This window comes from Puma concolor, chromosome A2 (assembly GCF_028749965.1).
Source record: "Puma concolor isolate L17-30 chromosome A2, mPumCon1.1.hap2, whole genome shotgun sequence".
Classification (NCBI taxonomy): Eukaryota; Metazoa; Chordata; class Mammalia; order Carnivora; family Felidae; genus Puma; species Puma concolor.
The window spans coordinates 47,153,999-47,167,050 of NC_141668.1; the positions used below are offsets into that span (position 1 = coordinate 47,153,999).

Sequence of the window (13,052 nt, forward strand, 5' to 3'; positions counted from 1 at the left end):
AACTTGTAAGTCCTTCTGGGTGGTGCATGTAGGCAATGTGCAATTATTGACTTAATTAGCATGTGGAAGAGACCTAGTGCGGATAGGCCAATTTGGGGACACATTGTCACTTTGAAAGAAAATGGTGAAGAATAGTTTTGGTATCTCCAGATCATAAAACCAAAAAGATGGAAACAGAACATTTTGTTTTTATTACACAACCTTTTCTCAACCCCAGTGATAACATGCAGGGTTGCATAGCTCAGCAAAGGTCAAAGGCCATGTTGGTGATTAAGGATACTCTCCTCTGTTCTGTTGCTTGCACCCTCAGGACTACCGACTCTTCCGTGAGCACATCCTTGCATCCACCTGCTCCCTCTACTTGAAAGGCAAAGACATTGACTACTGATCCTTCTACTTTAAAAAATGTGATGGGCTTTTCGTAGAGGATTATGATATTCTTTCAAGATCTAAAGGAATCTTGGGTTCTGGATATTTTCAGAAGCATTCTGATTACATTTTTCCTCTAAGTTCAGCTTTAACTGAAACAAAATCTTTCTTTGTGAGCCCAAGGGTATGACTGAATCATAATTCTATTTTTATGATTGCCATCCATCCATCCTACAGCAGATTTTTATACTTAGACTAGGAATCTATCCATTTAACTGGGTAAGTCAATTCAGAGAACAGAGTCTTACGGTGTTGGATGAGTGGGTGTTTTGTGGTTTGTTTGTTTGTTTGTTTTGCCTTTGGTAGATTGAACAATGAACCAATTGATTCTCATCCCTTCACGTTTGAGCCTTTTTTTAATTGATGTTGAATAAGACATACTTTTCCCTTCTGTTTTTGGACCAACCAACTAATTTTATTATTGCTTATTTTACATTCAACCTTCTCGGCTTTCTTGAATCAAAAGTGGTAAGTGTTGAGTGAGAATGGCCACAGTGTGTTATTAGCATAGTTTTGAGTGGTGGAAATGAGTGGGCACAGTCACAGGAGCAGGGGCCAGCTCCCGGGTCTTCTATAATCTGTGTGTCAATTTCATCTATAAAATGTTTACTTTACAGCTCAAGTCAAACACTCCTCAAATACTGATAAGAGTTATTGTCTCCAAATAAAGAATTGATCAAAGAACTTGCATCTCCCTGTGGCTTGGAGAAGGAGACAGCAAAGAATGATACTAATTTCTTCCAAAATGTAAAGAAACATCTCCTAACAACATCTTCGGGGATATATCCTCTTTTTAAAAAACTGCATTGCTGAAATTTTGAGACCCATTTTACCCACATGAAAATGGGGGAAACAGAGACTAAAATGAAAAGTCTAAGATATTTGTTTGAGAAAACCACTTTATCGCACTTGACTTTCATGAATTTATTTAAAGAACTTATTTCAGAAACAGCATTTTGGCATTTTCTCCAGTCTAGAATTCTGCAAACTCTATCCCATGGAGGAGATGTTCTTCAACGCTCCTCCAAGAGGGGTTTGATATTTAAATGATTTTGAAAAATCTACACTGCATCCTCTCTGGGAGACTGAGAGTGCACTTCACCATACTAAACAAATCCTGAAGTAAATAAACCTGTTTAACTGCAAGGCATCTTTCCCCCAAATTATTTGAGCACACATTCCAAGAGCGTCCTAGTAACATCCTAGAGAAAATTCCATTGACCACCAGCTGAGGAAAAATAGCAGCATGTATGATAACTAAGAGGTTTAGGTATAGTTAATCCTCAAATCTGGAGATCTGACAGCTTAATACCTACCACTCATGGCTCATGGTAGAATAAGTAACATTCTAAGCCTTATAGATGAGGAAATTAAGGTTTCACCTTGCGACTTGTGATAAGCTTCGTGGTTTCTCTGCCTCCCCGGTAAGTGGCTATGGCATATATTAGTGCTTTCCACTGGTATTGCATTTTTTCTTCTGCACATATGGTAGGACTGCACATTCTCACCCCTTTGGAGTTAAGTGTGGCCATGTAACTGATTTTGGACAATGAAATCAATGAGTAAATTCCGAGCAGAAAGAGGTAAGAGTCAAGTATGATTCTCCATTTCCACCTTTTCTCTGTCATTGCAACCAGTGACTTCCAGGTGATGGGGCCAAGACTACATATGAAGACATATGCAACAGATCTTCCCCCCAAACATGCACATGAAGCCACAGCAGACGCGTAGCATAGAGTGATCAACATGTAAACGTTTCTGCTCTAAGCCACTGCAACGCAGGGGTGACTGTCACTACACATATATCCCATATGGTCTCTCCTAATACTGTGGCTCACCTGGCCACCACCCCCATTGCTGAGATTCAGAAACCACGCAGTCCCCACTTACCATACAAGTCCGGGTTCTCAATGTCCATTCGCTGCTTCTGAGCTTCAAGAAAAACCTGGTTGTTGATTCCTCTGGCTGCTGAGCCACAATCCAGAAATCTGGCTGGGATTTGAGTGCAGATGTCTGGCTCATCTGCACCAAACCCCAGATCCAAGAGAATCTCCACTGGATCTTTTTCCCAAAATTCCAGCCATTCAGGAATGCTGTGGTAAAAATGTGAATATCTTTATCCAGTAACAGTTCATTTAACAAGACCCATTTTTTTTTTCTAGTCACCTCACACACCCAATCTTCTAGAAATTGAATGGAAGAGGAATCTAAATAGGCAAATAGATGGTGCATTTACGAGAACTCACATATACTTACTTAAAGGATAGTCCATCAACCCCATTCAGGGACTGGTTGGCTGTACTTTCTATGCAAGACCAATGAGTTTATTTATCGATCTATTTCATAGTAAGCAAATGTTAAGTTAGAGACAGCAGGAAGACTGTGGGACAGAAACCAGAAGCGATGCACTGATAACCACAAAGAAATGGTAGTTCATGGTGATGTGAAACAGAAAAAAACAAAAACAAAACAAAACTGTGAACAGCAGAACTCAAAAAAGAATGTGTTTAATGAGAATCAGTCTGAGGGCATCCTCAGCCACACAATCTGCTGAGGGTGTCATTAAACGCAGACTCTAAGGACTGATCTTTACAAATAATAGTTTGTAGTCCCTAAGGCGGATTAAAATATATTCTGTATTTGTGTGTGTGTGTGGGGGGGGGGGACTTGGGTGAGAAATAAGAAGTGCTTTCTTCAAATCATTTTACTCAGCTTTGGCACTTAAAATTATAAACTTCAGTTCTCTGGAAATTATATTTATGTATACTAACCACTTCCCAATCACTGACCTTCTCCTTGGTAACTGTGCTATTGACCTTTTTTTTAAAAACTCATGGATTACATGGGAAGCAGAACTTTTGAGGAGGTTTTCCTAGGTTTGCCTGGTTCTTTTGTTTCAGGTTTCTGTTTGCCTCTGCTTTACATGCAACACCAAGGAGCTTATTTGAGATAGTTTGGATGATTTACTTTCATGACTTCATCATTTAAATTGGGTTAATTACAATTCATGTATTTAGCCATTCACACATTTAACAACAGCCACCTGTAGTCTCGCTGGGCAGGCCCACTTACCACACATTACTCAACATCACGTTTACACTTTCTTATGTGACATAGAGATCTGGGGCTTTGCCTCCTGATTCGATCAAGGAAGAAAAGATAAGCCAAAAACTCTTACTGTGGGGCTTAAATGGTTCAGCTCAGATATCTTAATCATTGGAAAGAACTGAAGAACTGGGGATACCAATCACTTGACACCCCCAAATAAAAATGTTTTGAGGGAGAAAAAAGATTCTTGGGAGAAATCTAACTCGTGTATGAAAGATTTAGTCTGTTATCATATTGTCCTCATAGTACAAATATTTATCCTGCCCATTTACACAAATATTTATTGAACATTTGTCATGTTCTAGGCCCTCTGCTAGGCACCCAAGGTGCAAAAAGGAACAAAGACATAGTTCTGCCTTCTAAAGGCTCACAATCTCATGTCTCAGAATGTATTGATTGCTTGATTTGTCACTAAACATTTTTAATATCATTAACTCTTCTTGTTTATATTTAATTATGTAAGAAATACATAAAATATATTCACATTGTCAAAACATTATATTACACATAAAGGTTTCTTTCCCCTTGGCCATTATCCCCACAAATCCTGACTCCCCTCCTACTAAATTTATCTGTACACTTCCATATATTTTTCTATATTACATATATGCTTTATAGTTTTCACTTGTTTGATCTATAAATAGTAGCATACCCTACTGCATATCTTTCTGCATCTTACTTTTTCCCCTCAAAAATATGACTTGAAGATTGTTCTAAGTATATATAGTTCTTTCTGCCTATTCCTTTTATCACTGTATAGAATTCTATAAAATGGGTGGGCTGTTAGTTTGTTGGACCATTTCCCCATTGGCAGATACTTAGCTTGATCTCCCTGACTCTTTTACACCGTTCTTGTGAATCAGAGTTTTGAAATCCTTTATTCATTCTCTCATCCATTCATTCAACAGGTTATTTCTCAAATGCCTATTTATAATTTCATGAAATCCACAGTTGTACAGAATGATTTCTCTGGATGAAAAGTGCCTGGAAATCACATACCTTTGTGGTATACTTGCAGTAGAATGGCAAGAGTTGAAACTGGTCCCTCTAGAAAGGGTGGGAGTTTCTGAAAACGGATGCAGAGATCTACAGTGGGGGAAAATACCAATGATGAGATATGTTGATTTAGATAGTCCCCTGGGAGATCATTGTGAATCTTTCCCTTCCAGAGCAAACATTTGCATTTCCTCCTTATTTCTAATAATCCCTAATGGCTGCACCTTTGGAGAAGAGAGAGCATGCAGTGGAGAAGATGCTCCTGTTTCCAAGAGCGTTGTGTTACAGAAGGTGTGAGAATTTAAGTGTTAGGTGCCCGCTAGTGCTCATTATAAAGGTGACAGAATGTCTCACTTTTGACAGATGGCAAATCATTGGGGAACCTATCAGGAACACAGCTCGGCTAGGCACCAACTTTCCAAAGAAGTTAAAATTATGTGATGAAAGAGGTACGGTGAGCGGTTACTGAAGTGACTCCCTATTAATTCCCATAACGGTGACGGATTCCATAGTGCATGGTTAACAATCTCTAAATGCTGTCTCCTGTGGCCACCCATATGCAACGGTAACTGGCCCCTCCCCCACCACAAAAACCAATGACACTCTAGCTAAATGGGCCTGCGTTGCAAGTCATTTGAAAGCACTTCCAAACAGAATGAGCCCCTGTTATAATGTAGTTCAGTTTTATATTGTTCTGATGTACCAGTGATTCATTGAGCCTCAGTTGTAACAGCCAGTTGGCACAAAATGGGAATTTATCAAAGAATACAATGTAGATCTCACTTTCCCTAGAAGACCAAGTTATCCTGAATTTTCCTTAGTCCTTGCCCAGATTTTGTCCTTTGCCTCTTTGTTCAATTGCTTCTCTGAGAAGAGAGCAAGAGAAGCAATTAAGGCTGAGAACGTGTATGTTTCTGAATAATAAAGACCCTGATTTTAACAGATGGCTGAACTTGCTGGGAGCCCTGGAGAGAGGCAAAAGATATCCTTTCATTTATTGCCTCACCTCAGTTTGTATTAAGCCTGCCATATTTCTGTTTCATTCGGGGTCTGTAAGCATTACTTTCCTTTATAATGCTCAGCAAAGCCACCCAGAAACTGCCCTGGACTTGGATCCAGGAGAATCCATGTATAGTCACAGTTCTGATCAAGCCATGAGAGCAGGAGTGAGTCACTGACCTTGGCTTTCATTTTCCTCTTCAACAAAATGAGAAAGTTGTCTGAGAGATTTCTGGGGTCCTTTGTGGCTCTATGACTCTATAAGCAGCAAAAGTAATCTGCTAAGAAGGAAAAACTACGACCAAATAGAAAAATTGTGAATTGGTAGGAGTCAGAGGGATACAGTATTGAGTATTTGGTTTTCAACTAGTTGGAATTATCTTGAAACACGCAAGGGTGGCTGAGGCATGGAAGCAGAGTTCTCAAAGTCAAAAAGCTCACCTTCTATACCACTGGCATAGGATACCTACACGAGGGTATTTCTCAGAATCCCCTGAAGGGCTTGCAAAAACAGATTTCTGAACCCCACCTTGAGATTTTCTGATTCAGAGTGTCTGGGATTGGGCTTGAAAATTTGCAATTCTATTAAGTTCTGAGGTCATGCGGCTGCCACTGTTGAGCACTGCTTTGAGACCTAGTCTCTATTCTCATATTAAGGAATCTTACTGCTTTCTACTTAACATTGGAAATTTTATGTACAGTTAACCCCTGAACAACGTGAGGGTTAAGGGTGCTGACCCCCCCCACACAATCAAACATCCACAAATAACTTTTGGTGTTTTTTTAACGTTTATTTCTCTGTTGTGTTTTTGTGTTTGTTTGGTTTTTGTTTGTTTTGCTTTGTTTTTTGAGAGAGAGAGAGAGAGAGAATAGGGGAGGGGCAGAGAGAGGGGGAGAAAAAGAATCCAGAACAGGCTCCATGCTCAGCACACTCAGGTTTGATCTCATGTCAGTAAGATCACGACCTGAGCTGATATCAAGAGTCGGACACTTAACTGACCCAGCCACCCAGGTGCCTCTCCACATATAACTTTTAACTCCCTTAAAACAGAATTACTTATAGCCTACTGTTCACCGAAAGCCTTACTGATAATAGTCAATTACATATTTTATATGTTATATATAATATATTGTGTTCTTACAATAAAGTAGCCTACAGAAAAAAAATGTTATTAAGAAAATCAAAAGCAAAACACATTTACAGTACTGTATTGTACTTTAAAAAAAATCTGCATGGTGAAATCAGCCAAAGAAAGATAAATACCACATGATTTCATTCATGCGTGTAATTTAAGAAACAAAACAAATAAACAAAGAAAAATTTTAAAAATTAAAAGAAATTTAATTTAATTTAATGAAGACAAATTTAAAAAAAAACCCCAACACACTCTTTAATACAGGGAACAAATTGGTGGTTGCCAAAGTGGAGGTGGGTGCTGGGATGGGGGAAATAGAATTAACAGTACACTTATCATGACAAGCACTGAGAAATGTATGGAATTGTTGAATCCTTATGTTGTACACCTGAAACCAGCACTGTATGCTAATTATACTTGAATTAAAAAAAAAGTCTGCATATAGGTGGACCCACACAGTTCAAAGCCGTGTTGTTCAAAGGTCAACTGTATTATTGCCCAGCAAATAGCATGGTGATGACTAACATTGACAGTGTGAGAATACGGATGCAACTATTTCATGAACAGGTCCTTCTGAACACTCGTATTACAGTCAAATGTGTTTTATGCATATATTTTAATTAAATCCTCCCTCCAAGCCAGCATTTGTTCGTTTATTGTGCTCACTGCCTCATGACATTTAAAGAACCTCTATTTCTCTCAAGGCTAGTGAAAGTGTTCCAGGTGCTGTGGCTAAACCAGTGACAAAATCCCAAGATCCATGGCATTGTTAAGAAAGCTCCTCACTTCCCTTTCATTTATGAAAACTGTGGCTGTCAGATACTGGAGCAGAGTGACACTGACACCTACCTCATGTAGCCCGTCACGGTCATGTACACCATCCCTTGTTCACTCACAGAAACTGCAACAAACAAAAGGGGACATGAGCTTAATCTCCTTTTGTCCCATAGGAGATTTTCTAGTCCTCAGACGAATTAACATGGGATCAATTTCCATGTCCGAGATTGTATGTGCATGAGGTACAAGGCATCTCTGTAGTGAACAAGACAGAATGTAATGAATGGCTAAACTGTGTGACGACCACTTGAAGAAATGTACTTGCTTGGTCGAGAGGGAAGTCAGTGGCAAATGGAGTAGTTGGCCAAGGTTTCATGGAGATACTATCTTGGATTTTTAAGAATGGGTAAAATTTGATGGATGGAAAGAGGTGTTGCCATGCACCAAGAGGGTCTGTAGCAAATGCAAAGCACAGCGATAGGGCTATTCAGAAGGGATCATAGGCCATTTTGGAATACTCTCTCATGGCCCACAAGGTCGAGGAGCAAGGGTGGGGACAGGCAAAAAAAAATACATGAAGGACCCAGCATTTGTTGACCATCTTCCATGCATTTGTATCTCTTAATCCTCACAACACTCTTAAAATTTAGGACCTATCCTTATTTTTCAGATAAGGAAACAGACTCACAGAAGTTGAGTAATGAGCCCGTGATCACACGTTCAAAAGTAGCAGATCCAGGAATTTATCATTACCTTTATTATTGATTATAGCAATAACAGTTACTATTTAACATTAAATAATAAATTAAAGAGGCAGTGTGCTAAGCATGTTGCATGCAGCACCTCTTTTAATTCTTACAACATATCAAGGAAATAGGTATTATGAATCTCTCCTTAATAGAGAGCCAAATTGAGGCTCAGAGAGATTAAATAAATTTTCCGTGGCCAGCCGGATATCACAGCTTATTTTTATTTGTTGCTATTGTTGCTTTTCAAAACACCACACTGCCAGCAGAATGTCCTGTAACTTATTTGAAAAGCAGAAAGAGGAGTTTACCTGGAAAACCAGGGAAGATTTTTGAGCAAACAAATTAATGGGAGAGAGAGGATGTGGAAGGTCCATTTGCCTTGTTAGTGGTGCTGAGGGCAGAATAGAAGAGCTGATATTGGGAGGCGGAGGCCCATTTAGGATGCGTTGTGGTTATGGTAAGCAGGAGTGATGATGTAATGCTGTGGCTGCTGGCTGCCCCGGCAACATTCAGAACTCAGGCTGGTGCTTCCAGAAATTTACCAACCTTCTCATTTCTTCTCAGGGTGGTTCTCCCGGGTGCTTTCCCGAGTACGAACATGTGACACGTATCACACTGGAAATGTTGCCACTCAGCACTTCCATAAGAAAGTGAAGTTTTTCACCATAAGAAATATAATGCATGTGGGAGAAATTAAAAAAACAACAACAACAAACCTATATGATTGAAACATATGAAAAAAGAGCCTGAAAATAATAAAGGGCTCTTCAGTGTGGAGCCAGAGTTCTTGTCTGGGGAGGAGACTAGAAACAGTTCTCAAGGTATCCACGAACTTGCCTCTGAATGCCAAATTTGATATATGGAAATAACACTTATAGTTTTCATCTGTTGTTACAAGGGCTCAGTGACCCTGCTGGATGGAAAAGGAACATATAGTCTTGGAAGGATAAGGACTCAAGGCATATCACTGAGGTGTGAGTAAACAGTGAGTTCTTAACTAAGCTCAGAATACACAACTACAATTTTGAAAGGTAGTGAGAGTATGGCTGCAATGAATGTCTGCCCTACAAAACAAATGTAACTCAGCCACACAAGTCATATGGGGTGAACCATATAAATCTACTCCATACCTCTCAAGCATTTGGAACCAGGCAGTTGAGAGACTAATGAGACAGTAAGAAACTATTATTCCTTGCCTATTGGAGGGTCTTTTTGGTTTTAGTTCAAGTATAGTTGTTGCTGTTGTTTTCCAGTTTGCTAATTTGCAAGATAAACTTCCTGGGCTTGTCAGGGTTCTTGTTCCCTTTGCCTATATTCAATAAGGAACCTGAACCGAGAGGCACAAGCTGGTAGCCCACTTCTCCCCTGCACCGAGATTCCTAGAATTTCCTTAAAACTCAGAAGACACAGCAGTATCAATCCCAGATCTCTTCAGGGAGAGATCTGTTGGAGCCCACGTGTTCTGCGATTCTCCGCAGTCTCTCTGCCCTGCTTGCTTGGTTCATTAGCAGTTACCTGCCCAGCTCCCGGAAGAACTGGAGTCAGCTACCTCGGACCACATCAAGAATTTGACACCTAGGGAATGCCATAATGGGACAAATTCCTGTTACCCTGCATTTCCTCAAGCTTCTGTAGGCACCACGCTTGAGGCTGCCCCAGCAGAAAACGAAACACTTATAGATGTGTCTGTATCTACCACGTAAATCCCTACTGGCTACGATCTCCTTAAGTCCTTCTTTCTTCTCCAGTTGCTTGGTCTTGGTATTTTCTCCAATTTATTTTTCCTTCTAGGATACCCTTATTAGGTTTTTTAAAAACCAGACTCTACTCTTTAAAATCAATGGTGGATGAAGAAAGAAAGAAAAAGTAAGGTCCTACTCTCCCTAGGTTTTATAAGGGTTGATTTGGAAGAGAATTAAAGCAAGAAAAAGAGTTCTCTGCTCTACTCAATACATCCCATTGCATGGGTTAAACGCCGGTTCTGATTCCCTTTTAGATACTTGAGTCTCCAGCCACCCTCCCTACTGTTAGGTGGACTTCTGCCATCTGAAGCAGCAGACATGCACTTAACCCTGCAAAATGTATTACTGGAGAAGATGTAGTGAGATATGCAGAAGGCACTAATTAGCACCTTTATTGGCTTAGAAAGCATTTTTTATTTTGGTTTTCCTAAGCATTTCTGACTGATTCATGGAAGACATTTGGTTCTTTGGAATATCGTCCAATAGACTAATCAAATTACATTTTCACAGGGCTCTAAAATAATAGCATTCTGCAGCTTTCTGTGTATTTAACTCCTGCATGCCCAAGACACTTGGTAGAGGCAGTCAGCGGGGTTGAGTTGTCTCAGTTTGCAAATAATCGCAGTCTATATGCTTACAAAATAAAAGGTTCTTCTTTCTCCCTGACATTCATGCTCAAAAACCTTAAAGCCAACTGTAATGCTTTGCTCTTCCTCACCCACGTATCTGCTTCTTCTCTGGATGCAGTTGACTCGCCCTCTCCATTCCACTGCTGACACACAGCCCACACCCTCATGACACCCCGAGTTCATGAGTTCACAACAGCGTCTTCCCAAAGTGGGCAGGATAAACACTGGAATTTGTCATTTCTCTTCTCAGAAATCATGCATAACTCACTAGTGTAGAGATAGCACGTTTGTAACACGTGGACTTCAATTCCCCAGCACTGCACCTGTGGCAGCCATCACTAACTATTCATGACCAAAGATACGGTCCCCAAATCCTACTCAATACAGACCCCAATTATAACTACCTCTCCTTTGGAACCTGAGATGATCTTAACACATCAAGTGTGATTCCTTCTTTCTGGATTTTAAGGCATTTATAACCTGACAACACCTTTTTTACCAGAAAAAATTTCCACCTTTGCTCCCCAGCATGAAACCATTTCTCTAATCTGACCACCTTTTCTATGTTTTCCTGCACACACTTGGTTTTCTTTTCATTCCGTGCCTTTGTTCAAGCTCCTTGAACCAAGTGGCATTGTCTTCCTTTGCCTCTTTGTTTTCTTCAAATACATATTGCTCTTTGACTAGCCCAAGTCTCTCTTCCTTGAAAATTTCCCAATATGACTCACATCAGCTTCATTATGGACCAGTTTTACTAAGATCTTTTGTTGACTAGCTTTGGGGAAATCAGATGTGTTAGAGATAATTCCTACCTCAGTGGGATTTACAATTTTGTCAGTGAGTCCTCTCCCTAATAATTTGAGGCAGCACCAAGTGCCATATGGGCAGAACCCTTCATGGATGTGACCGGTGTTCAGACAAAAAATTGAGTCTTTGAGTGCAGATGTCAGGAAGGGCTGTATAGAGAATACGGGACCTGAATCAGGCCTCAAAAGAAGGGCAAGAGGAGAACAGAACAGGAAAGATTTTAGGACAGGAGGAATTAGATGAAGAAAGATCAAGAATTAGGATGGCAACGAGAGGGGCTGAGACGAGAGGGTCTTGTGAAAAGCTGGCCCAGGTTGTATTCAGATTGCAATGGTCCTGGTAAGTCAGAGTGATATAAGTAAGAGCAGGAGCCATGCATTCTACATCTTTGCATTCTCCCCTAGCTCAGTTCTTTGCTCTAAGTGCTTTTGTTTGATAAGCATTAGGGAGTATCTATTATGTTTAACTGGATTTACATTGACCTCATCTTATAGACCACAGGCTTTAGAATTTGATTCTGTAAGTTCTTATTTAATGAGTTCCTTCCAGAAAGGTGTAAGTTTATCCTTCAAAGATTTCTCTGGGGATTGAAGAAGTATCTAAATATTAAAAGGACAAATGAATTAACCACCCATCAAGTAATCGATGGTTCCAAGCAGATCTTTGACAAAAACTGTTTCTTTGCTGTAGGAGTTGGTTCTGGTTTTTTTTCTTTTTTTTTTTCCCTCGCAGTTATTCTTGGCTGTGTTGGTAAACAAGTGTACATTATATAATGTGGCACACGCATCGGTGTAGGTGTCTGTCCCCCAGGATAACGCCAATGCACTCTAATAGGGCGACGGTGCTGATGTCTAATTTGTTCTTCAGTGGTGGGAATGGGTTTACCAGAAACTAGCTCCTCTCCCCAGGCTTTCTTATACACAGCTTTAATATGGAATCTGGGATTAAGAATGAGTCAGAAACCTGAGAAGAGAGACCTTAACAGTCATAACTATGTTTCTTTAGCACCCCAACTGACCCCAAAGAGGTTCTGAATGTCCTATTGTGTTTGTGGCTATAAGAAGGCAGGCCCATGGATCCTCACTGAGGGCAAACTGAGAATCAAACTTGTGTTTGTGTGAGCAGTTGGTGACCACGAAGAGGGGTTGATCTTCACCATCGGTGGAGGTTCTCAGACAGAAAAAAGACCAAAAAAATTGAGGGATTTCCATAAGGGTGTTTCCTGTAAGTTATCCATGTGCCTTGAGCAGACAATGTTCTGGAGATACTTAAAAAGAAGACTGCCAGACCCCTTAGCTAAAATGCCCAAATATTTGTCAGAAGACAGGGCAGACAGTGAGAGAGCATTCTTTGTGAAGTACTTTAATGAGACTTGGGAGGCAAGCAGCCAGCCTATCTTCATGTGGCTTTCCAGAGGAATTATTTGATGTGTCTTTTTTACTTTAAGATACAGATATGGTTATTTTACATTTCCGTAGATACTCGCTTGACTTCAAAAATTAGTTTTACTCTAAGACTTTTAAATTCTGGAGGACTGTGTTGTGGCTCTGAAGGCTGATGCACAAGAGCCAGAAGACCTGGAGAGAGAAGTAAATGTCGGTGACATTAGCCATGATGCTCACACTTTGATTTTTCTGGCAAGGACATTGATGCAGGGCTTTCCTCCCAGGGGTTTCCATG

The 13,052-nt window shown here is 40.2% G+C and overlaps 1 protein-coding gene across 3 annotated transcripts in view; it reads right to left on the reverse strand.

The window, feature by feature from the left end:
• The window catches only part of ITPRID1 (ITPR interacting domain containing 1), a 105,356-nt gene that overhangs the window by 57,349 nt on the left and 34,955 nt on the right, over positions 1-13,052 (reverse strand). For all 3 annotated transcript variants that reach the window (XM_086693180.1, XM_086693188.1, XM_086693199.1), the window contains 3 exons: positions 7,518-7,569; positions 4,537-4,623; positions 2,320-2,522 (listed from right to left, as the gene is read on the reverse strand). In XM_086693180.1, the coding sequence (XP_086549306.1) occupies positions 2,320-2,522; positions 4,537-4,623; positions 7,518-7,569 (342 nt within the window). The remainder of the gene's footprint in view (positions 1-2,319; positions 2,523-4,536; positions 4,624-7,517; positions 7,570-13,052) is intronic.